This window comes from Cervus canadensis, chromosome 1 (genome assembly GCF_019320065.1).
Source record: "Cervus canadensis isolate Bull #8, Minnesota chromosome 1, ASM1932006v1, whole genome shotgun sequence".
Lineage (NCBI taxonomy): Eukaryota > Metazoa > Chordata > Mammalia > Artiodactyla > Cervidae > Cervus > Cervus canadensis.
Window position 1 is genome coordinate 25,237,637 of NC_057386.1, and position 25,451 is coordinate 25,263,087.

At 43.9% G+C, this 25,451-nt stretch overlaps 2 protein-coding genes across 6 annotated transcripts; both read left to right on the top strand.

Annotated features, from left to right (window-relative positions):
- The first annotated feature begins 1,537 nt into the window (after nt 1-1,537).
- Nucleotides 1,538-12,804, top strand: NME1 (NME/NM23 nucleoside diphosphate kinase 1). Of its 4 annotated transcripts, none has more exons than XM_043471999.1 (5): nt 1,538-1,784; nt 8,285-8,414; nt 10,758-10,859; nt 11,898-12,010; nt 12,497-12,804. In XM_043471999.1, the coding sequence occupies exons 2-5, from the start codon at nt 8,289-8,291 to the stop codon at nt 12,612-12,614; spliced, it is 459 nt and encodes a 152-aa protein (XP_043327934.1). In that variant the 5' UTR covers nt 1,538-1,784; nt 8,285-8,288; the 3' UTR covers nt 12,615-12,804. The 4 variants fall into 4 exon arrangements, with proteins under 4 accessions (XP_043327934.1, XP_043327961.1, XP_043327943.1 ...); XM_043472026.1 differs by having other exon boundaries at nt 1,615-1,769; XM_043472008.1 differs by having other exon boundaries at nt 1,700-1,852.
- A 4,808-nt stretch (nt 12,805-17,612) lies between these two features.
- On the top strand, nt 17,613-24,327 carry NME2 (NME/NM23 nucleoside diphosphate kinase 2). Of its 2 annotated transcripts, none has more exons than XM_043471981.1 (5): nt 17,613-17,741; nt 18,364-18,493; nt 19,401-19,502; nt 23,180-23,292; nt 24,072-24,327. In XM_043471981.1, the coding sequence occupies exons 2-5, from the start codon at nt 18,368-18,370 to the stop codon at nt 24,187-24,189; spliced, it is 459 nt and encodes a 152-aa protein (XP_043327916.1). In that variant the 5' UTR covers nt 17,613-17,741; nt 18,364-18,367; the 3' UTR covers nt 24,190-24,327. The 2 variants fall into 2 exon arrangements, with proteins under 2 accessions (XP_043327916.1, XP_043327925.1); XM_043471990.1 differs by lacking the exon at nt 17,613-17,741 and adding an exon at nt 17,749-17,980.
- Nucleotides 24,328-25,451: the final 1,124 nt, after the last annotated feature.

The window sequence follows — 25,451 nt, forward strand, 5'->3', positions numbered from 1 at the left end:
GGACTTGGAGAGAATCGATACATGTATATGTATGGCTGAGTCCCTTTGCTGTTCACCTGAAACTATCACAACATTGTTAATCGGCTATACTCTAATACAAAATAGAAACTTCAAATTAAAAAAAAAACAAACCAACATAACTGGCACTTCTACAATATGATCACCCATGGTAGTCTTATGTGCCACTGGGAGAACCCAAGACACATAAGACGGGACTCACAACTCTGGGGCCAAACCTAGAGGAGTCAAGCTCTCAAGCTTGGCTCAATACATGATCATCACTAGCAATTTTAGTTTGACAAACTGACGTCAGAATGAGAAATAAAGATTAAAAAAACAAACAAACAATAAATTGCCAAACTTCATCGAATACTCCAGTCAGGTTAATGTACATACAAAACTTATGAGCATTTACTTAACTGGAAATTAAAGAAAACCATGTAGCCTCCAACTAATAATAATAAAAAAATTAAAATAAATAAATAAAGAAAGAAAACCATGCCCTAAAAATGAGGAAACTCTTTTATCCTGCTGCTGCTGCTAAGTCCCTTCAGTCGTGTCCAACTCTGTGCGACCCCATAGATGGCAGCCCACCAGGCTCCCCAGTCCCTGGGGTTCTTATCCTACATCAAATTAAATTAAAAAGCTGGCTTGATAAAAACATCTTCAGAATTCTGTTTTTAAATAAAGGTCTTCTACTGGGAAACTTTTATTTTTCTGTGTCTTTTGGATATATATGTTCTACCAGATCTTCCTAGGATGTTCTGTGTATGTGTGTGCTTGTATGTATGTGTTTTAGATATCTGACCTCTTCCATGCTACTTTAAAAAACAAAAATTAATTTTTGGCTGTGCTGGGTCGTTGTTGCTTTGCCTGGGTTTTCTATAATTGTATCCAGCGGGAGCTACTGTCTAGCTGTGGTGCCCTGGCTTCTCATTATGGTGGCTTCTCTTATTGTGGAACATTGGCCTCTAGCTGTGTGGATGGGCTTCAGTAGGTGCAGTGGGCGGGCTCAACAGTTGTGGCTCAACCGGTCTTAGTTGCTCCTGGCATGGGGAAATTTTCCTGAACCAGGAATCGAACCTGTGTCCCCTGCATTGGCAGGCGGATTCTTATCCACTGTGCCACCAGGGAAGTCCCTCCTTGAGCCTTTAGTTTACTTCTCAACCTTCCCCTCAATCCTGCTTTTTATTTATTTATTTTTTCAATCCTTCTTTTTAAAACACTATTTACATAATATATTGCATACGAATTTGCTCATTTGTTTATTGTTTATCCCCATTCTCAATCCCATCGCCACCTTCAAGAAAACTTATTGCCATAGCCCAGACCCTGAAACAGCGCCTGGTACACAGACGGTAGTACTTGGATAAGTAAATTTGCTTGGCAGGCTGGAAAGAACGAGTAAATGTAAAAGAAGGGCTACGGTCTACTTCTAGGTCAGAAGCTCTTCAGACTTCCCGTGAGCGCCACCTCTCGGGAGCCAGTTTGGTCGAGAAAAAAGAAAGTGAGTCATAGAATCTTAACGAAAAAAATAAAACTTGTAAAATGGCGGAAGGTAGCTTGCCGGAAGAGCAGGGAAAAACAAGACTAGCAGCTGCTCCCTAGAATGACGCCAGACTGTCAGGAGGAAGCGTAGGCGAGCGGTGTTCAGCAAAACGAGCCCTCCTGCAACCGATCTAGGCAGAAGCGTTCCGCGCGGGTGGGTGCCAGGAACCTGGAGGAGCCGGGGCGCGTTTCCGGCGGCTGCAGACGGTGCTGAAGCCCAGGTAGCAGGAGGGTTGGTAAGAAGAGTTCGGGCTCCTGAGAGGAAAGGGAAACGAGTGGAGTCTGGGAAGGAGGAGGTGAAGAGGTGGGACCTGTTCTGCTCAGAGAGGTGGCCAGGGGGATCGGATGGGAGGGAAGCGCCTGACGACTGGTCCAAACCTGTCAGCTCACGTCCAATGCCACGTGGACTTACCTTTGTTTGTGGCTGCCTTTCCGCGACTGTAGGGGTTGTGTCTTGTTTCTGGGCAGCAATAAATGACTCACTGTAGTACTCTTGTGTGGAAAATCCCGTGGACAGGGGAACCTGGCGGATTAAAATCCACAGGGTCGCAAAGAGTGGGACACGACTGAGCATGTACTGAGCATATACTGAGCATGTACAGAATGAATGATAGCTGTGTGTGTCGTGTATGTCCATAGGGACTGTTTGTGGCTCTTTAATCCCATTTTCTCCTGGGGAATCGGTGCTTATGTTAAGCTTCCATTAGGAGTTCTCCACCAGTTTCGGGGCTTTGTCTTTTTTTCTTGGAGGTGCAGGGTGATTATCATTTAAGAGATTTTCTTTTTTTTTTTTTTTTTTAAATTTTTTTATTAGTTGGAGGCTAATTGCTTCACAACATTTCAGTGGGTTTTGTCATACATTGATATGAATCAGCCATAGATTTACACTTATTCCCCATCCCGATCCCCCCTCCCATCTCCCTCTCCACCCGATTCCTCTGGGTCTTCCCAGTGCACCAGGCCGGAGCACTTGTCTCATGCATCCCGAAATTTTCTTTTCTCTTATTGAGTGCTAGTCCCTGTGGCTAGGTAGCAGGACAGACACAGAAGTAAACCATCCCTGTATAGATGCAGCAGGCCAGTGGAAAGACAGATAAACAGAAAATTCAGATATATTGTTACAGTGCTGTAATAAGAGGTAACAGGAGAGAGGTACAGGAAGAGAGAGCCAGAAAGTGGTCCTGCTAGTTAGACGGATTGTCTTTCAAGATAAGAGGACTCCTTTCTCATCTTGTGGAGAAGGATCAGTTTCTGAGCCCAGTCTTCTCTGTAAAAGGAAAAGTCTAGAATTGGTTCTCTCTAGGCTTCCTTCCAGCGTGATGTCCCATGTCAGATATTACTCATGGTTTTAGTGCTCCCACGATCATTAGTCAGAATATGTTTTATGTCTCATGATACAGCATAAGTTGCATAGGGTTGGGTGATCTGGATTTTGGTCCTCATCCTGGTGCTCTGAATCTGTTTCCTTGTTTGTAAAAGGAGATCATAATGAAAGAATCTCTCATACCCCTTCTAGGTCTAAAACCATGACTATGGCAGTAGGTCAAATCACATTTCAGAATGCCCTTTACGTTATCACTGTGGTTTCCCTCATCTGGATAGTTGAGAAAGATAGTGTCTTTTTAAAAATCTCCCGCCTTAGTTCTGCCACAGTATTGGGTACACAATACTGTGTTAGTTTGAAAACTGGCTCCTGTACACAGAAGGAAAGGAAGACAAAAGAAAGGCCAACCACTCAGATTGGTATGTGGCAAGTGTAATGAGCAAGAGTTTGAGGCCTGTCTTGGGTGGTTGTAAGGTGAGTAGATCTCTGCTCTTGTCCACCGGAATTTTAAAATTATATATAGAGGCCTTAACTAGGTACAGTCATGTGGTTCAGTTCAGATGGTCTCAACAACCCCTTACTCTCTCAAGGCTGCTGTCCTTGGAACAGCTCCTAATGGACAGTAGGACAGAGTGTAAATCCCAAGGAAAGGGGCAGGGGTGAGGCGCTTGCAATTGCTGAAATCAGCTGAGTGTCAACTGATGGTCAAAACCTCCTCCAGTACTCAATCCCTTGTGACCAGCCCTTACAATCTCACCCCCTCTCCTGCAGGGTCAGAAGTGTGCCCTGAGAAGTCAGCAAGTGGTTTTGCCACATGGAGGTGGCTTGTTTGGCAGCTGTCTGACTGCAGTGGAGGCAGATGCCACAGCAACAATATAAAGGCACATGCAAGAGAAAAGACAGATTAAAATGATTCTCAAATAACAGTTTTCACCATCAAGAGCCCCATAATTTGAACCATTGATTTACTAAGTCCCCTTATGAGGCAGTAATAATGTCCAAGGCTATTCTGTTTTAGAGGACAGCTTTTCTCATTAAAGATTATTTTAGTGTTCGGTTAAGACAGGCTTTGCACACTGTCATTTAAGACTTGCTGGATGAACTGAGTAAGGGCCTCTCTGTATGTTTTAATGTCCTCCAGGCCAGTGGAGGGGACCAAGATGATGGCTCTGTCCATGGGATTCTCCAGGCAAGAATACTGAAGTGGGTTGCCATTTCCTCCTCCAGGGATAGGGCCTAGGAGCGCCCACATTTCTAGAGACAGTGGACTGGTGGTAGGGTGCTCATCTGCTACAAATGGACAGGTCATTTTGTCATTGTGAGGGTTTGAGCCATGGTAGAGGTGGGTAGATGGAACTTATTCTTAACAACCATACAAAGGAAGGGAAGTTCTTTCCATGATATGCTGTTCCTTTGTGAGAAGCTCTGCCCAGAGGAGCATTGTGTACAGTGCTAGAAGCTGTTGCTCTGTGGGGTGTATTGGGTTTCTGCCCTCTTCCAGAGCCGGAACCAAAATCCTAGGGGTACTCTCCTTCTCTGCCACAGTGCCCAGCTCAGACCTTCCGGAGTTATAAGTATCTCTAACTCAAATGGTAGCCCAGCTTGGGAGATTCCCAGAGCTTTAATTTGCTTCACTAGTATTTATTGCCATCTCAAAGGCAAATAATCTGCTGCTCTAATAAGACTGCTGCTGTAATCCCCAGTCCCACGTATGCCTTCTCTTTACCATGTGATGTAAGGGATGGAGGCACTGTGCCAGGTGGGGAATAAAAGTCCTCCAAAACCGCCAAATTCCTACAAAGGCTTGTACCTGTTTCACATTCTTAGGGATTGGATAAGCTTGTACCTTATCAGTGACAACTTTTGGGACAATTTATCCGACCAAAGGACTGCCAAAAACTTTACCAAGGTGTCTGGGCCTTGAATTTTCTGTGAATGTACTGTCCACCTTCTCCCTCATGGATGTTCCGACAAAGCCTGCAGAGTGTCCTACAGCAGGGGCAAGTCATCACGTGTTAACGTTATCATATCATTGATATACTGGACCTGTTTTATCGGAGTGGGGAAAGGAAACAGGGACAAGTCTTGGGCTATCACCCAAGCATGTGGGGTTGTGCAGGTAGCCATGGAGAAGTCCTTGAAACGTCCATTACTGGCCCCTGTCACATGAAGGCAAATTGATCTTAGTTATCAGGAACTTATGCTTGTAAAAAGTTTTCTATAAATTTCCTTGAAGATGAAGCACATTTAAAAATATATATATTTTTTTCGCTGTACCAGGTCTTCATTTCTGTGTGCAGGCTCTCTCTAGTTGCAGTGAGCGGAGGCTATTCTAGTTGTGGTGCTTGAGCTTTGCATTGCAGTGACTTCTCTAGGCTCTAGGGTATGTAGGCTCTGTAGTTAGGGCACTTGGGCTCAGTAGTTTGACTCCGAGGATCTAAGCACAGGCTCAGTAATTGTGGTGTGCAGGCTCAGTTCCCTGCGGCATGTGGAATCCTGGACCAGGGATCGAACCTGTGTGCCCTACACTGGCAGGTGGATTCCTCACCATTGGACCACCAGGGAAGTCCAAGATGAAACACTTTTGCAGGAACAGTTTTGCAAAAACATCAGAGTAAAACAATGACTGTAAATGACAAAAAAACTTTTAAATGGCTATGGCTGAAGATCTTGTGAGAGTTCATTATAATTCAGTTGACAAGGAAATGTAATATTTTTTTGACACACATTTTAAAATTATAGTTGATAACATTATACCAAGACATAGCAGATTTTTAAAAATTTCTTACAAATATACCCCAAAGAAAGTTTAACATCACTTATTTGACAGTGCTTCCCATATAATTTAATATATTAAGTAGGCTAATTATTTTAATATCTCTTTTTTATAAGGAAAGAGATTATATCTTTTGAATTGTTCTAGAGGCTCTCTGGAAAATCCCAGAGTTAGTTCTAGGTCAACAAAACTATTTAGGAATAGATTTTTGGAGAGCTTATAAAAAACATAAAAAGGTTTTAAAACACAATTAAATAGGATCTTAGGTCACTGTGAATTAATAGTTATCTATTTAACTTAAGTTACAAAGACTCCAAAGGCAACTACAGAAAGTTACATAATTGTTTAAAAAAAATCCCCCAAAACTTTGCCCTTTTAATAGAGAAGACTCATAGAGAAGTACACCCCAAAACTCCTAAGAGAAAAAAACTTTCATTCTTTCTCTGTCTCTTGAAATTGTAAATCTTATCATGTATTTGAAATGTAAATATCACGGGAGATAACTAAAACATTGCCCACAGATTGAAGAAAGAGGGTGGGGAGGGGTGTGAACACACAGTCTGCTATAGGACCCCCCTCCCACAAAATCTAGCTCTCCGTGTCCATCAAAGGCAAGTACAAAAAAATGTTTTGTACTTTTCTTAAGTAATCAAAGACCTGAAAAGATAACATGAAGCACAAGAAATTATTTTGATAAAACACAGAATCTTTTTTTTCTAGGCAAGTTACTCAAAAGGTAAAGAAAAGCCTCTCACAATCCCATAAGGAACAGACCAGTAGTCCAGCAAAACTTTGTCCTTTGAAAGAAAATTGTTTCAGCTTTACATAAGTACACTATTGATATCAAAGCTTATTTTTCTTTAGGCCAACTAAATAGAGCTTTTTTACAAATTAATTTTGACAGTACTCTGGAGATAGAAAAATATCACCTATATTTATAACATACATCCATAGACATATGAAATACAGATAGACACAAAGAATCCATAGCTGTCTCTCCAAAACTTTAGCCATGAATCAGATATCCACTCACATGGCTAAAGCCTTTTACTAATATTTGTAGAGAAGACTAAAAATTTGGGAATTTCCTGGCGGTACAGTGGTTAGGACTCCATGCTTCCACTGCAGGGGGCATGAGTTCAATCTCTGGTTGGAGAACTAAGATCACTCAAGCCTCGCAGCATGGCCAAAAAAGTTTTTTTTGTACTTGCCTTTGATGGACGCTGAAGACTAGATTTTGTGGGAGGGCGGTCCTATAGCAAACTGTTTTCACACCCCTCCCCACCCTTTTTCTTCAGTCTGTGGGCAATGTTTTAATTATCTCCTGTGATATTTATATTTCAAACACATGGTAAGATTTACAATTTCAAGAGACAGAGAAAGAATGCAAGTTTTCTCTTAGAAGTTTTGGGGTATATTTCTCTATTATCATAAGTCTAGGGTAATTACTGATTAAGACTTTTCTTTGTATTAGGGGTTGGGCAGTGTGGAGTGCTTCATCTCTTTCATTGTCAATCACCACAACATCCTCCCCTTTGCGCTTCTCACTTTCCCAGGGATTCTGTCTCTTAGTGTCCTAGTCAGGCTTTGTCACAGCACTTGGACGTTAATCTGCATCAGCTTGTGCTCCCCTGGCTTTGCTACATAAAAGCTAAGGTCTCCAACTTATCAGCCTGCTCTTTCACCTTGTCTCCAAGCCCCAGAGCTGGCAGAGCAGTGGATACCTGCATGTTCTTCTCTAACTTCAGCTCTTCTTCCAACTAACTCAAGCTTCAGCCTCTAGTGCATCTGTGGCCAGTGGCCTGCCCACTGTGGTGGCCGTTCATTTCTCTTCTTTGTCGCCTGTGTAGTTTCTCTAACAAACATGTTAAAGTAGCCAGGGTTTTCGGGGCACCCCTGTTCTCCTGTAGTGGTCCACAAGCATCAAACATACAGGCCACCTTCCCCACATAGAGGTAGATGTTCAGCTTGGCGTTCCTCTAGGGATGCTTCTTTCTCAAAGCCCATTTCTTCAGTCTCTTGGCTGGCTCACCAATTGGTAGTTCACAAACAGGCCCTGTACGCAGAGGGCAAGGAGAGACCAGAGACAGAACACTCTAGGTTGGAAGGTGGCAGTTTTAATAGGACAGGGACCTATGAGGCTCATCTTGGCTGATTGCATTGTACCCACCCACCAGAAGCTTAAAATTTATATAGAGGCCTTAACTGGGTTCAGTCACATGTTCTTTGCAGATGGTCTCAATAACACCTTACCTCTCTCAAAGCTGCATCCTTGGAATGGCTCCTGCTATGGGAACAGTGTACAAAGTGTATATTCCAAGGACAGGGGATGGAGTGAAGAGCCTCTGATCACCTTGGTCCAGATTGAGGGTGAACTGGCAGTCACATCCTCTTGATATGACTTAACAGAAGCTTATTAAATCAAATAGCAATTATAACCCTGGCTTTTGGACCCTTCCCCACTCTGGGATATTAATTCATGGATGAGGGGACTGAGGTGGAATTAGGTTTTTACTAGAGTCCTGGAATTGATGTCACAGATTTAAACCAGCTTTATGGGATAATCTGCTTGAGAAGGATAATGATGTAGGCAGGATATTCAGTGTTGTTTCATCCCTCCACCTGTCTATCCCCAGGACCATGGCCAACAGCGAGCGCACCTTCATTGCTATCAAGCCCGATGGAGTCCAGCGAGGCCTCATGGGAGAAATAATCAAGCGTTTTGAGCAAAAGGGATTCCGTCTTGTTGCCATGAAATTCATGCGGGTAAGTGGACTTCATTCTTGCTGTTTCTATTACTTCATAGAAATAGGGGAACACTGTAGGTCAGCCTCTTTCTTTCTCCCTTCAGATCATTTTAGGCTTCTCCATTTAGAGTAAACAAATGTCCTGAAATGGTGGCTTCTCCACTGAGTCTTGGAACCAAGCAAGTTATTCAGGACTTTCGGAAGTAGCCTCCCTTTTCTCTTGGCAATGCAGAGTTCCACATATTACTAGCACAGTGATTTCTGACTCAAAGCCCTGGGCCTGTTTGAGCTGCTGATCTTGAGCTTCCTGAGCAGATCATTTTAGAGACTCCCCCACTCTCACCTTTGCCCCCACCCCCCACCATTTGAGGCAAATTGTTTTTCAGCAAGGAAATCTTTTTATCATTGCTTAATACCTGCCTAGTGTCTAGCATGTATTAGGCGCTATGGGGGCGTATAGGGGAAAGTTGTGGTTGTAGGGGAGGCCCACCTGAAACAACAGAGAGCAGACACATTTGCAAGATACCTGCAAAGCAATATTTCAACACCTCCAAAGGATTGATTGGCCAAGAACCCTTCTTCAAGCAGACCTGGGAAATAAGAACTTAAATTCTCAAAGCAAATACATTAGGGGATCATCATTTTTTTCCCTATTAAGGGTCAACTTTCATGAATCAATCAGAGAAAGAGTCAACTTCGGACTTTCCCAGTGCATTTTATTTTTCAGCTGTGCTGCATGGCTTGTGGGATCTTAGTTTCCTGACCAGGGAACGAACCTCGGCCCTGGCAGTAAAATCATCGAATTCTAGCCACTGGGCTGCCAGGGAATTCCCTGTCTAGTGCAAATTTAGTTTGATTTGCACTATAGTTCCTCTCTGATGTTTTAGGAAGAGTGTTTTAATATAAAAGGGAGCAGACTGATGTTAATGCTGAGGGGATAGCATGATAGAATGATTAGAGCCAGGTATTGGACTAGCAGTGCTTTCCAGAGAGTTTGTATACTGAATTAGGTTTTGAAGGTAAAGTGAAATCAAAGTATTATTGATCAGATATTTACCATGTGTTGGGCACATGTGTTTTCTCACTAGCTGCCATGACAACCCAGAGAGATACTTATTTCTATTCCCATGGTTGTTAACAATAAGGAAGCTAACTGAGGCTTGGAGAGTTTAAGTAATGTGTGGTTACCCAGTCGGTGATGCAGCTAGGATTTTAACTAAGGCCCTCTGACCCGTAAGTGCATACATTTTGTCCTTTACACTGTTTCCTATCAAGGGCTTGGACTTGGTGAAGAATGGGAGGAGGGATAGCTGCCGTGAGCCTACAGGGTTATTTAAATGTGATGTGGAGGAAAGTGAAGGAAAACTTGAGTTCCCTCCCACCTGCCCCCGCCCCCCCCCCCCAAAAAAAAAAGCCAGCACCAATCAATAGAATTAAAGGAATATTAGTAAGGGAAAGTCATCAGGAGACAATCACTGCAAGTTTCCCATTTGGATTGAAGGGATAGGTCAGGATGAATACTAACAGGGTGATGATGTGGCTGTGTAATTTTACTTTGGCAAGAGAAGATCAACGGGGCTGAACGATAGCATGTTCAGGATGTGCTTTTTGGCAGCAAATCCCCACGTTTGTGTGTATCACTGAAGTGTGCAGCATTCTGTACGAAGCAGTACTACAGAACTGGGAAAGCCAAGGGATCTCATTAGACCCTTAACGAGCATGTAAGTGGTAGCAAAGAGGAAACACAGGTGAGTCGAGTTGGCATTGCTAAGCAGATGGTTTGCTCTCTATAACTAGTCTGATTTGTTTCCAGATACCAGCCTTGCAACGTGAAAGATTTATTCTTTAGTAAAATGACTTATTGATAGATGGCATGCGCTTTTGGGTGGTTTGCAATACCTGTGGAAATTGCATGGTCACTGCACTGGGCCTTTGTTGTTTTTTTTTTTTTTTTTGCCTTTGTTATTTTTTAAATGTGATGAGAAATGGCCTGGTTCAATTTGCTTTTCATCCAATGCTGAGACCACCTCCCTCTAAGATTTTAGTTGAAGATTGTTTGGGAATGGAAATTCATTGTATTGTTAGTTTTCCTGTCTAAAATACCATGGCTGGATTCAGCTCTAATGGTCTGTAATTTTATGCTGATCAATCAAGGACAATAGGGGAAAATTGGTACTAAGCTGAAGCACTTATAGTCCCTGTCTCTTTTTCCCTTTGGTAAGTTGAGTGAATTAGATTATAATAGAACAAGTGAGCTGAGAGCTCATGTTTTAAATAGCAGGATGGGTGAGTGGGAAATAACTAAATTGCTGGTTCTTAAATAGTTTGGGAATGAAATTTCTTTCTCTGTCTCATGGGCTAGGCTTCTGAAGACCTTCTCAAGGAGCACTATATTGACCTGAAGGACCGTCCATTCTTTGCCGGCCTGGTGAAATACATGCACTCAGGGCCAGTGGTTGCCATGGTGAGTGTACATGTTTGGGATGTTGACACAAATGGCTCAGTTGGGAGCAAAGAGTGAATATTGTGATTCCTGCTCCTAATGCCAGGTCTTCACTGATGCAAGGATGCTGAGCCTGGGGCATTGGACAATTAGGGTATGAGTTTTCTGACTCACCAAAGGCAAAATACATTTGCTTAGTGAGCTGAAGACTCACATCTGGGAGACATCAGGAGAGATATGCCTGATTGTAAGCTCCTGGAGGGTAGAGAAACTGTGTCTTATTTTATTGTAGTAATTCTTCTCTGAGTAGGTATTGGTTATCATCTTTGTGCCAGGCTCTTTTTTAGACACTGGGGATATAATCATGAATGAGACAAAAATAGGTAACTGTTTTCAAAGCTTTCCTTGCCTACATATCCTGAAAAGGGAGGATGGGCAGATAATAAAGAAACCAAAAATCATACATATCAGCTAATGATTAGTGATGCACAGAAATGAAATAAGATGACATAATAGGAAGTGACCACATTAGATTGAGTGGTCAAGAAACATGATTTTCAAACTGAGATCTGCATGAGAAGGAGCCGGCTATGCACAAATTTACAGTGAAGAGCATTCTCAACCAAGAAAATGGCATGTGCAAAGGACCTGAGGTGGGGAACTTTTTGAAGTACAGAAGGACGTTTGGAATAGATGAAACCTGGTGGGTGAAAGGGAAGGTTGGGTGAGATTAAATCAGTGGCAGAGGCAGAGGCCAGATTATGTGGGCTATCTTGGCCCTGTACTTCAGGACTGCTGGGAGGCTGTAGGAGTTTTTTACACGTGGTGTTTTAAAAAGGCCACTCTGACTGGTGTGTCAAGAATAGTAGAAAAGCAAGAGAAGTGCAGGAAGACCAATATTCCCCGTGCTGGAACACTTAGATGCCGCAATAAATACTTGTTCAATGAATGAATGTCATTTTATGGGAGCCTTTTATTTTCTTTTTGAATTAATAGTTTTCAGATTTTCTGCCGAGATTGATTTTTTTTCCTTAACCATATCTTCTTTTGTCCTTGGAGGTCTGGGAGGGACTGAACGTTGTGAAGACAGGTCGAGTGATGCTTGGGGAGACCAACCCTGCAGACTCCAAGCCTGGGACCATCCGTGGGGACTTTTGCATCCAAGTTGGCAGGTAGGGGTTCTTGCATTTTACTCTTCTCTAAAGTCCACGTTAGGTGCAGTAAGAATTTGGTTTTCTGCAGCTGAGGGTAGATATGATGCCATATACAGATCAATTTATAATCAGAGTTTATTGTTTCCCTCTTTCTTAATTTGGCTTTTCTTAGTTTGGCTTTGCAGGCCCTCTGCCTTTGGTCATCATCATCACTCTGGTTGTGCCTCTGCTGTGAGAGTAGAACCTGGTCAGAGTCTTCCTGAAGGCTCCCACTGCTTGCATTAATGTTCAGATGGGCTGAACATCAGAGGGCTGGATGTATGGAGGGAATTCTTTGTCCTTACTTTGATGGCAATTATAGGTTTCTTCTTTTGACAAGGAATAATGTACCTGGAGCTTTGTTTTTTTATCCTGCTCTTTTGGTTGTAGGCTTTGTGGCAATGGAAATGTGGGGAGCTTCTGGGCAGTTTAATCCTGGTTTTGGCCATCTCTTTCCCCATCCAGGAACATTATTCATGGCAGTGATTCCGTGGAGAGTGCAGAGAAGGAGATTGCCTTGTGGTTTCACCCTGAGGAACTGGTAAATTACAAGAGCTGTGCTCAGAACTGGATCTACGAGTGACTTGGAAGCAGACCACAGTGCTCGTCCCATGCTAGTTTCCCTCCCTCCCACAGGCAAGGACCAGGCCATTGCAAACCTGGTTATTTCAGAGAACTTGCTTTTCACTTGGAGGGAAACTCTTGGAGCTGTGGGTGCTTCATGTACAGTGTTACATGCTATCATCAGATTAAAATGTTTCATCTCAAGGAAAGAGTCATTGAGTTACTTTTGTTGTATTGCTTTGTATTCTTTTTTTATTTTAGGTACTTGGCTAATCTAACAGTGTAAATACAATATAAATTATTTATATTAACCTGAGAGATCATACATACATGCACATTTTTTGCCTGTCCCTCTTTTCCCCTGCATTCCGTCCATTCTTGGCATTGAGCCAGTCAACAGCTATCTGCCAGGGATCTGCTAGGTTGCCCAAACTGTACTATATACATTGAGGATTCACTGGAAATAAAAGATATTAATATCTTTCTTGCTCTTGAGAAGCTCTCAGGGATTCAGTGTTTGAGTGAATATGAGAAGTTGTAACTACTCCAAAACAGAAAAGCTATGTGGATAGTGGGCCTGGATTTCTGAGATGACCTTAAAAAATGCAGGAGTTATCTTGTAAAGGGTTTTGATTTGTTAGGATATTTATTTGGTTGCTTTAACAGAGACAAGATGGAAATGTATTTATTTATTTATAAGTTCAAACTGGAAATCTAATGTTGATCACTGTGATTGCAGTTAACAGTACTGTACTATATACTTCAAATTTGCTAGATTGGGTAGATCTGTGTTCTCACCACAGGAAAGAGGGAGGGAGGGAGGAAGAAAATGGTAACTATGGGAAGCTATGGTTATATTAATTAGCTTGATTTTATTAGCTTGCAGGTAGATAGAGCCACAGGACCAAGTTCTGGCCAAAGAGATGTGAAAAAGTGAAGATGGTAAATTTAAGGTTGTACCTTGAAAAAGAAGAGGTAATCCTACCTCCCAATTTGCTGGAAGCTGGATATAGGGGTGGTAACATCTATCTTTGGTTAGATGGAGGGAACTGAATCCCTGGACCACCTCAAGGATTAGAGCCTTACCACTATGTACCATTAAAGCCTCACCTCTATACCTGCTTGGATTCCAACACCGCCCCCCCCCCCCCGCCCCATCAGTTTTACTGAGGTATAATTGACAAAATTGTAAGATATTTAAAGTGTACAACATGATTTGATATAAGTATACAAACAGTATACATTGTGAAAGGATTTATTCCATTGGGGGCCACCTTCCTTTGGAGCAACTGAGGACTAGATGTATTTCTATTTCATACAAAGAATGGTGGGGTGGCAGGGCGAGATAGAGTACCAGGACTTTGGGGGAATGAATATGTGTGTAGTAAGACAGGAGGGTTGTGAAATTGCATGCCTGATCTCAGGACTTAATGAAGGTCAGGTTCTTTATATCTCAGCACAGAAGGAATTCAGCAAGACACAAAGGTAAGCAGTAGATTTATTAATATGGGATGCTTGTGAAGGGTACCAGTGGGCAGGCAAGAAGGCTCTTCCCTGATAACTGAGTTTTTTTTTATATCAAAGGAAAAGTGGGGAGGTAGAGAATGAAGGAGGAAACAGGACAGGCTCCATCTTGAAAGCAGGACTCTATCTTGGGCCGGACTGTGGACTTGGAGCTTTATGCCCAGTATCTATGGAAATGACATTCCAACTGGAAAACCAGAACCCCTGGATAGAAGAGCCCCAGGGCTCCTACCTAGACTCTCCCTCGCCTAAAATGCCCTAATTATCTGTGTAACCAAATAGAATCATAAATTCTATTATGCTTATTGGGGTATGACCACAGGCCTATTGATAATTGTCCACTGTTAACTACCTAGGCTTAAGGCATATGAATCACGGGTTAACTTTAATTGTATCTTTCTTTTTGTTTGTTCAGACTAGTTTCAGGAAATTTGGGGAGGTGGGTTTGGGCACATATACTTAGGGTATATAAGCTTTTCACAAAAACTGGTCAGGGTCCTTGGCTAAGAAGAGACTCTGCCTTAGGCCCACCAGTGTAATGAACTCCACTATCTGCATTGTCATTCTGGGTGAGTTTGTTTCCCGGAACGCGTGGCTACAAGACCACTTTCTTCCTCTTCTTTCATAAATATGTTGCAGGAAAATGGGGCACAAGAGGATGGTCTTGTCCTAGGTCTTGGGATGGGCCACCAAGTGAAGGTCCTTAAATTCAGGAAAGAATTTAAGAGCAAGCCATAGTAAAGTGAAAGCAGTTTTACTGGGAGATACACATTCTGTTACTGAACTTGTGTTCATGTGCCTGATGCACAATTAGGCCAAACAATACCTAAACATTGGAGTTTGGAGCAGAGAAAGACTTACTGCAGAGCCATGCAAGGAGATGGGTGGCTCATGCCCCTGAACCCCTTCCCCTTCCCCACCCCTGGCCCCATTTCCCAAAAGGTTTCAGCAAAGCATTATTAAAAGGTCAGGTAAAGGAGTGGGGTTGTAGGGTGTGTGATCAGCTTGTGTACAATTCTCTAATTGGTTGATTGTGAGGTAATAGGGTGATGTCACTGGAGTTAACATAATCCTTAGGCTCTAGGAGACCTGGGGGCTAGGTGTCCTTGGTCATCAAATAGTTAAATATCTTCCATTTAGTGGGGGCTTTCACATGTGTAGAACTACTCAGGAAATGTGCATCAGGTACTATTATCTCAGTACTTCAGAGAGGAGCTAAAGCAGAGGATACTGGGGGAAGGGTCTGTGTCAGAAGGCCCCATGGGGGCCTCAGTTCAGTTCAGTCGCTCAGTCATGTTTGACTCTTTGCGACCCCATGAATTGCAGCACGCCAGGCCTCCCTGTCCATCACCAACTCCCAGAGTTTACTCAAACTCATGTCCATCGAGTTGGTGATGCCATCCAGCCATCTCATCCTCTGTTGTCCCCTTCTCCTCCAGCCCCCAATCCCTCCCAGCATCAGGGTCTTTTCCAACGAGTCAACTCTTTGCATGAGGTGGCCAAAGTATTGGAGTTTCAGCTTCAGCATCAGTCCTTCCAATGAACACCCAGGACTGATCTTTAGGATGGACTGCTTGGACTAGTTGGTTACAATTCCATAAGTAGTCTGTCTCAAGAGGCAAAGCAGCCCTGAGATGTGGGTGGTTAGTTTTTATGGGCCGGGTATTTCCATAGGCTAAAGAGTAGAAGGAATATTCTAATCATCTTGGAGAAGGAGTGGGGATTTCCATGATTTGGGCCACTGCCCACTTTTTGGCCTTACAGTCTTGGCCTTGGAACTGTCATGATGCCTGTGTTTGTGTCATTTAGCATGCTAGTGCATTACAATGAGTATAATGAGGTTCAAGGTCTACTGAAGTTGAATCTTCCACCATTTTGGGCCTAGTTAGTTCTAACTCGTTTTTGTTGTATCCAGTTTTTTTCAAGGCTGTGTTATCTTTTAAGGATTGTGCCCTGCCCCCTTCTCTTTTTGTTTATACCTTCTCCAGTCTTCCCAGCAAGAAAAGGAAAGGTGAAAGGCAGAGGGCTGCTATTGACTATAACCACAAGGTGCTATTAGTGACCAGACCAAGAGGCAAACAGCTTTGCAGAGAAATATTCATGAAATTCCCACTCTTTCCCACAATTGACATTTGATAACTCTGGAAAGAAAACCCAAATAAAAGTGTGCTGCAGATTGGGGCCCGAGGGAACACTAGGTGTTCCTGCTCCAGAATGAAGACTGCCAGTGTACTGTGGTTTAATGCTCTGCAGCTAGAGGTTTGGAAAGTCAGCAAAGTGTAATAGAGGCCTGGAGTGTCAAGTCATCTAACACAGGTTATCAGTGCAGTGCCAGGACTACCAGGGTGATAACACGCAATTCCTGTGGTTAGCTCACTGCCCTGAGCAGAGAGTATGTTTGCCCATCTCAGGCTGTAAGCACTGCTGGAGAGGTGGAGGTGGGGGAAGCTGGTCACCACCAAAGCTAGTAGTTTGCTAGACAGAGAGGAGATAGAGATTGTCTGCAAATGTATGACGGGCCTGATTTCTGTGAGAGGATCTAGAATCTTATCAAGGGTGTGTCTCAGACTGAACTGTATAACCTGGCCACATAATAGTGCCGGGGCAGACGAGACCGTCATCTCACGGTGGGAATGTTGCAGGGAGGAAGCCAATTCGGACTCCATATTCGAAATTGTTTCTTTGACTTTTCATTGCTTTATTATTGTAATCATAGTTAATGGCCTCCCTGGAGGACCCTGCCCCTCTGCTTGACAGGAAAGTGCCTTTGTTCAGCTCTTGGAGAGACAGTTTGTTCCTGCCCGCCTGTGAATAGAGATTAACACACCCCATCCAAAGGCTGACCATTCCCTTGGAGATGTTTTGCAAGACTGAAGACCCTTTCACTTTACTTCCCCAACGCCTCTCCCTGTCTGTTTTTTGATTTTAGTTCCTCACTGCTTTTTTCTCTCTGATCTGTAAAAGAACCTGGCGTCCATAAGATGGTTATTTTGAAGCGCTAACCTGCCATCGTCTCTGTCAGCTGCTTTCTGATTAAAGCTGTTTTTCCTGCCTCAACACCTCCTCTCTTGGCCTGTTGTGTGGCGAGCAGAGCAAGCTTGGACTCCATAACAGGAAAGGGCAGCTAAACTGGGCTGGGAATGTTGGTGGAGAGACAGGCAGGAAGGAGCAGGGCATAGGGCATTTTGTTAAATTAGCCTTGGATGCCATCCTCCAGGCAGAGGCAATAATCAAAGCAAGGCGGAGGGTCAGATGGTGTTTGAAGAGGATGCTGACGGAGGCTCCTTGCGGGGAGTAGTGAGGTTGAGGCGCGTTGGGAGGCTGCTAGTTAAGATGAGGGAAGTGGAGGGCTTGAAGCAGGGCTCAACTTGCTTGAAAGGAGGGAAGGGGAAACGACTTCATACGTAGGATAAGGGCTTGTGCCAGACGGGGAGGAGAGAAAGCAGCTCTGGGTACTCGGTGGGTGGGCAGAAAATATGGTACTGACTCGCACAGAGTCGGACACGACTGAAGCGACTTTGCAGCAGCAGCAGCAGCAAGACCTGGAGATATTTGAGTGCTAGGAGATACTGAAGACAGGAGTTGGATTGGACGCGTGCAGTTCTACTAGGGGATCATCCAGGTAGGGGAAAAAATCACTTCCTGCCCCTGAAGCCCTAGCCAGCTTCTTCCTTAAGCTCGGGGCTGGTCAGAGTCTTCCGAACGCGTCCGGCCTCGCGGGTTGGGCGGCGGGTCGTCCGGGGTGTGGCTACCGCCGGCCCCTCCTCCGCGGGCTCCCAGCCAAGTCAGTTGCTCAGCTCTCGGCTCAGGTCTAGGCTCTGGCCCTCATCGCTACCCGCACTCGGGCTCATCCCCTTACCGGTAAGGTTGCGGCTCCGCTCCCTTTCTCGCTCTGGGGCCCCTCCCCGCTCGTGCCGCGTCAAGCGGGTCCCGGGCCGCAGGCGTCCCCTGGGTCCCGCAAGCGTCCCCTGGGTTCCGCAGGCGTCCCCTGGGTCCCGCAGGCCTGGCTTTATCCCAAGATTTGGCCGCGTGTCCTCCGCGGCAGCTCTGGACGGCCGAGGGGCGGTGGCTGGGTGCGGGTAGGGCTTGGTTTCCAAAAGGTCACGTAGCGGCGGGAGGCGGCGGGCGGCTGCGGGCTGGGGCGGGCAGGCGCGGGCGCCACGTGGCCTTCCGGCCGGCGTCTAACCCCCTCGAGGCCTGTGTGGCCGCGGACACCGGGCCTTGATTACACCTGCCGCCCACAGGACCATGGCCCACGCGGAGCGCACCTTTATTGCTATCAAGCCCGACGGCGTGCAGCGCGGCCTGGTGGGCGAGATCATCAAGCGCTTCGAGCAGAAGGGATTCCGCCTTGTGGCCATGAAGTTCCTTCAGGTGATGCGTCCCGCTCCCTTTCCCCCGGCTGCGGCGTGGTCACGGGTGGTTTTCCTTCCCCGCAGCGCCGATCCGCGTCCTTTTCCGAGTGGGAAAATCTGGCTGATCTAGGGCCCGCGAGAACTTCCTTTCCCCTCCCTCCCCAGGGCGCCTGGGGCCCGCTGACCCTTCCCCAGGCCCCGGGGGCGGGGTGTGGGCGGGTACCCTTGGAAGGTTAAACGGAGGTAAAGTGACTCAGGTTGCGATGGGGCTGTGGGCCGCAGGAGGGCAGCAGGGAGTGGAGAAGGCCTGTGTCCTGGGCCCACGCGGGTCCACCCAGGCACAGGATGGAGACTGCAATCCTTTTGTGCTTCAGTTTTGCAACTCCTAGATGACTGAGGTTTTAAATGGGGCTTCCGTTCCTCTGCCCTTTCCCTGCAGGCTCCCTTTGGCATAGGACAACTTTTTATTTTCCACATTAAATTTGGGGCACAAATCTGGACCTCAGGGGATACATATCTAAGAACTGAATTTTAAACCAAGCTCCTCAGTGAAGAGATATTTCAGTTAACATCAGAAATGTTTAAAAGGGCATTATGAAAGGGCCAGAGGATTTGATATGACCTCTGTTTGGAATAGTTCCTTTGATTGCAGCCAACACTTAACTCCATAACCACCTTCTTTTAAGGATTATAACATCTGTATTACAAGGTCATTGACATGTTAGTGTGTGTTCACGATCAGAAGAATCTTTCTGCTAATAAACCCATCAGTTTCATGGTTTGGATGGGATTTTTAAAAAAACACATCTTAATGAATGTGAACTTAAATACATAACCAGACTTTTAGAGAACCTACTAAGTTACTTGGGTAGGGAGGAGATCTGAGGAGTTTAATTCCTAATTGGTACCTTCTCTTCAATGCCAAGGCCTCTGAGGAACTCCTGAAGCAGCACTACATTGACCTGAAAGACCGCCCATTCTTTCCAGGGCTGGTGAAGTACATGAACTCAGGGCCAGTTGTGGCCATGGTAAGTTTCTTGTGGTGGAGGAGGTGGAACCAAGTGGAAGAATAACAGCTGATAGGTAACTGGGTTTGCTCAATGTCTTCATGTCCCTTTTTAGACATCATCTCCAGATACCCCAAATTCTTTGTTTTACAAATGCAGCCTGCTTGTGGTTAGTTTACAAAGCAACTGGGAGCTTGGGAGGAAAAAGGAAGCGAGAATCAGACATAACAAAAAGTTCTTTTAATCCTGTGCTAGAAATGAAGTGGTCTGTTTCTTCCTGTGGCATTAACGTCCAATTGGAAATGAAGTGAATAGAAGCAGGGGGTATAATACAGGGTCAATAAAATTGTTGAGAAAGAAGACCTACTTCCTGTTCCCTGACAGTAACCTTTTCTTCTTTGTTTTTCCCTGGAATACACTTTGCCCTTTCATGTCAGTTTTTGCCACGTCTTGCTCTACCAATCTTCTATGATGCCCTTCCCATTGATCCCGTTCTAGTCTGGTCACTTTTCTTTACCCTTTCATCATTACTTTTTTAGAGTTTGTGACTGCACAAGAATTTTTCAGTCTTGTTAATCTCTTTCAGACTAGGAAGTCAAGTTAGGCAGACCTTTTCTCTGTATCCTAGCAATACACTTGGGATGGAGTATGGAGTATTTTATATCAGCCCCTATTACTTCTGGGGTTGGTTGATAATCAGGTCACTGATTGGTCTGATTGATGTGTGCTGTTGTTCCATTGAAGTTGCATTCAACTCTCTGCAACCCCATGGAACGTAGCACACCAGGCTTCCCTGTCCTTCACTGTCTCATGGAGTTTGTGCAAAATGTCCATTGAGTTGGGGATGCCATCCAACTATCTCATCCTCTGTCACCCCCTTCTCCTGCTCTCAGTCTTTCCCAGAATCAGGGTCTTTTTCAATGAATTGGCTCTTCGAACCAGGTAGCAGAAGTGTTGGAGCTTTAGCATGTCCTTCCAATGAATATTCAGGGTTGATTTCCTTTAGGATTGACTGGTTTGATTTCCTTGCTGTCCAAGGACTCTCAAGAGCCTACTCTGGCATCACAATTTGAAGCATCAATTCTTTAGCACTCAGTCTTCTTCATGGTCCAACACTGAATTTGTACATGACTACTGGAAAAACCATAGCTTTGACTAGATGGACCTTCGTTGGCAAAGTGATGTCTCTGCTTTTTAATAGGCTGTCTAAAGAGTCACACACGACACTGAGTGACTGAACTGAACTAGGTTTGTCATAACTTTCCTTCCAAGGAGCAAGTGTCTTTTAATTTCGTGGCTGCAGTCACCATTCGCAGTGATTTTGGAGCTCAAGAAAATAAAATCTGTCACTGCTTCCACTTTTTCCCCTTCTATTTGCCATGAAGTGATGGGACTGGATGCCACGATGTTAAGTTTTTTTATTTTTTATTTTTATTTTTTTAAGTTTTTTTAATGTTGAGTTTCAATCCACTCTCTTTCATCCTCAAGAGACTGTTTCCTCTTCACTTTCTGCCATCAGAGTGGTATCATCTGCATATCTGAGGTTGATCTCCTGTCAATCTTTTTCTTTTTTTGCCCTTCTGGCAATCATGATTCTAGCTTGTTATTCATCCAGCCTGGCATTTCACATGATAGACTGTACATATAAGTTAAATAAGCAGGGTGATAATATATGGCCTCTTTGTGGTATGCCTTCCCCAATTTGGAACCAGTCAGTTGTTCCATGTCTGGTTCTAACTATTGCTTCTTGACTCGAATACAGGTTTCTCAGGAGGCAGGTAAAGTGGTCTGGTATTCCCGTCTCTTTAAGAATGTTCTACACTTTGTTGTGATCCACACAGTCAAAGGCTTTAGTGTAGTCAATGAAGCAGAAGTACATGTTTTCTGGAATTCCCTTGCTTTCTCTATGATCCAGCAAATGTTGGCAATTTGATCTCTGGTTCCTCTGCCTTTTCTAAATCCAGCTTGTACAATTGGAAGTTCTCAGTTCACGTACAGTTGAAGCATAACTTGAAGGATTTTTGAGCATTACCTTGCTAGCATGTGAAGTGAGCTTAACTGTATAGTAGGTTTGAACATTCTTTGGCATTGCCCTTCTTTGGGATAGGAATGAAAACTGACCTTTTCCAATCCTGTGGCCATTGCTGAGTTTTCCAAATTTGTTGGCATATAGAGTGTAGCACTTTTAACAGCATCATCTTTTAGGATTTTTTTTCTTTTAATAATAGTTTATTTTTGGTTGTGCTAGGTCTCTGTTGCTGCGAGGGCTTTTCTATAGTTGCAAGCAGGGGCTACTCTAGTTGTGGTGCTCAGGCTTCTCACTGAGGTGGTGTCTCTTGTTGCAGACCATGGGCTTTACAGCGCTTGGGCTGCAGCAGTTGTGTCCCATGAGCTCAGTAGTTGCTGCTCCTACACTCTAGAGCACAGGCTCAGTGGTTTTGGCGTACAGGCTTAGCTGCCTGTGGCATGTGGAATCTTCCCAGATCAGGGATTGAACCTGTGTCTTCTGCATTGGCAGGTGGATTCTTTACCACTAGCCACCAGGGAAGCCCCATCTTTTAGGATTTTAAATAGCTCAGCTGGAATTCCATCACCTCCACTAGCTTTGCTCATAATAATGCTCCCTAAGGCCCACTAAGGGCTTCCCAGGTGGCGCTAGTGGTAAAGAACCTGCCTGCCAATGCGGGAGACAAAAGAGACACAGGTTCGATCCCTGGTTTGGGAAGATCTCCTGGAGAAGGAAATGGCAACCCACTCCAGTATTCTTGCCTGGAGAATCCCATGGATAGAGGAGCCTGCGGGCTGCAGTCCAAGGGGTTGCAAAGAATCGGACACAACTGAAGTGACTTAGCACTAGCATTAAGGCCCACTAAGACTTCACACTTCAGGATGTCTGGCTGTAGGTGAGTGACCACCATGGTGGATATCTGGGTCATTAAGACCTTTTTTGTGTAGTTCTTCTGTGTATTCTTGCCACTTCTTAATTTCGTCTTCCATTAGGTCCTTACCGTTTCTGTCCTTTATCATGCTTGTCCTTGCATGAAAAATTGGTATCTCCAATTTCCTTGAAGAAATCTCTTGTCTTTCCCATTATATTTTTTCCCTAAGAAGGCCTTCTTATCTCTCCTTGCTATTCTCTAGAACTCTACTTTCAGTTGGGTGTATCTTTCCTTTCACTTCTCTTTTCTCAGCTATTTGTAAGGCTTCCTCAGGCTGGTTGTTTGCCTTCTTGCATTTCTTTTTCATTGGGATGGTTTTGGTCATTGCCTCCTGTACAGTGTTACGAACCTCTGATCATAGTTCTTCAGGCACTCTCCCTACCAGATCTAACCTCTTGATTCTATTTGTCATCTCCACTAAATAATCGTAAGGCATTTGATTTAGGTAGTATCTGAATGGCCTAGTGGTTTTCCCTACTTTCTTCAATTTAAGCTTGAATTTTGCCATAAGGAGCTGATGGTCTGAGCCACAGTCAGCTCCAGGTCTTGTTTTTGCTAACTGTATAGAGCTGCTCCATCTTCGGCTGCAAAGAATCTGATTGTGGTATTGACCATCTGGTGATGTCCACAGATAGAATTATATCTTGCATTGTTGGAAAAGGGTGTTTGAGATGATCAGTGTGTGCTATTAGGTAGAGGTAAATGTTTTCAGTGGTCCTGATGGCAGAACTGATGTACTTCTTTTTTCCTACTGTCAAGGTCTGGGAGGGCCTGAATGTAGTGAAGACAGGACGAGTGATGCTTGGGGAGACCAACCCAGCAGATTCTAAGCCAGGCACCATTCGTGGTGACTTCTGCATTCAAGTTGGCAGGTAAGTTCTAAGGGGCATTAATCACTTTTCATTAAAGCCACTTACTTTGGGTTTCAAACATGTATTTTCGGCATATTACAATTTTAGAAAAACTTGAACATTTAAATTAGGTGGTAATTATCACTGGAGGAATGCTTTCTTAAATAGCTACTTCTCTAGGCTACTTAAAATTAACCCAAGACACTGCACAAGGGAGTTGCCATTAGGTCCTTTGTGACAACAGAAAGTGAAAAGAGTGGGGCAAGAAATGTTTTTAGTGTTGGCTCTGCCTTGGGGTGCTGTGTCCAAGGGTGTGTCACTTTGAGCCTTTTTGCTTCCCTCACCTACACAAAATGTTACAAAAATTTTACAAAGTTAAGAGATTCAAATGAAATAAAGGGAGTCTCAGTAAGTGTGAATATTTTGGTTGGGCTTTGCAAATTAATGTTGTAACAAATACAGCAGAAATGGCTGTTAATAGTGTTACATCTCCTTTGGGGTTTGGCCTAGATAGTCCTATATTTTTCAAAATTTGAGAAGGAATGTTTTGTGGCATGGCAATTCTGGGTATAAGCACTGTTTCAAAAACTTAGAAACATAATAAAGTTGAACCAAGGAATGCCTTTGAGTTCAGTATCTTTATAGTTTTACAGTTGCTTTTAAGAGGAAATAATTTGGGGTCATCAGCTGCTTCACGGGGCAACTGGCTGAAAAAGTCTTTAGTGGCTCTCCTTTGTTTCATCCATTAAACAGACTTTCTTGTACTTTAAAATGTGGTAACTAGTAATTATTCTTCTTAGGAACATCATTCATGGCAGTGATTCAGTAAAAAGTGCTGAGAAAGAAATCAGCTTGTGGTTTAAGCCTGAAGAACTGATTGAATACAAGTCTTGTGCTGTTGACTGGATATATGAATAAGAGATGGTCAGAGCATCAGTCCCTTCAGGCACCACTTCCTGTGTTCCTGGGCACAGTTCTTCATTCCACTGATATGGAAGCAGCAGGATGGATGTTTCTTTCCTAAAGCATATTTACCAATAAAGCCTTTAAAAACTACATACAGCTTCCCGTGATTACTCGTTATTAAGCTGGAAGAAGTGACCTGGTCCCCTGGCTACTGTAGTGTTATCCAGAATGAATGAATTCTGCTTGTTATGGAAAACTCATCTGATCCTTCTCAGCATCTAGTATACTTCCAGACTAAAAGGAAAGCAGTGAGGCTGAAGAGGACAAGTGTGGCACTGGTTGCGTATCTGAGGAAATAATGAACACTGTAAGATCTCAACCATCTAGCGGATGTAGAACTGCACATTTCTGTACAAAAATTCTGTTGCAACTTTGTAGGATAAACAGACTAGTCAAGTTGTCCAGATTTACACTCTTGTTGACTGCAAATTGGGCAAGTTGAAGAAGTGGAAATGGAAACCTAAGGATATCAGTAAGATGAGGATGATACCATGGCAATGCAGGGTTAAATGAAATAATGTATGTAAAGCTGTTTGACCTAGTGCCTGGCCCATGGCTGGTACAGAAATATTCCCCGCAATCCTACCTCCCTTCTTACTCTCTACCCTAGAATGGGATATTTAAGATTATTCCCTGGGCTAAAGTAGTTAAGTGGTTACAAAATCCATATTGTCTGTTTTTAAGGTTAATTTTACTGGACTGGCACAGTTGTAAAATGATACCAAACAGTACCTATCATTATCATCTGGATTTTGCCTTAAAAATTAGATTATAGAAATATGTGGGTTTATGAATAGCTGTTTTTGGAAACCAGTGACAGCTTTTTATATGTCACTTCCACATAAAAGACTTAACATTTTGTGGTTTGTTTCTTTTGCCACGGGCTTCTTGGTTCCCCAATCAGGTACTGAACCCAGGCCACTACAATGAAAGCCCAGAATGTTAACCACTATGCCACCAAGGAATTCTCTCAACATTGTTTTTTGCACACACTGCTATAGTATAAGACAATGACAAATACATCAATCAGTTCAGTTCAGTTGCTCAGTTGTCTGACTCTTTGCGACCCTATGGACCACAGCATGCCAGGCCTCCCTGACCTTTACCAACTCCTGGAGTTTATTTAAACTCATGTCCATTGAGTCAGTGATGCCATCCAACCATCTAAAAATCCTCTTTGTCCCCTTCTCCTCCTGCCTTCAATCTTTCCCAAC

Bases quoted from the DNA above. Each gene is read 5' to 3' on its own strand.
- NME2 (XM_043471981.1), top strand. From the start codon at position 18,368: ATGGCCCACGCGGAGCGCACCTTTATTGCTATCAAGCCCGACGGCGTG. The intron at 19,503-23,179 runs GTAAGTTTCTTG...CCTACTGTCAAG, and splicing joins CAGGGCCAGTTGTGGCCATG to GTCTGGGAGGGCCTGAATGT. The intron at 23,293-24,071 runs GTAAGTTCTAAG...TATTCTTCTTAG, and splicing joins TTCTGCATTCAAGTTGGCAG to GAACATCATTCATGGCAGTG.
- NME1 (XM_043471999.1), top strand. From the start codon at position 8,289: ATGGCCAACAGCGAGCGCACCTTCATTGCTATCAAGCCCGATGGAGTC. The intron at 8,415-10,757 runs GTAAGTGGACTT...CTCATGGGCTAG, and splicing joins TTGCCATGAAATTCATGCGG to GCTTCTGAAGACCTTCTCAA. The intron at 10,860-11,897 runs GTGAGTGTACAT...TTGTCCTTGGAG, and splicing joins CAGGGCCAGTGGTTGCCATG to GTCTGGGAGGGACTGAACGT.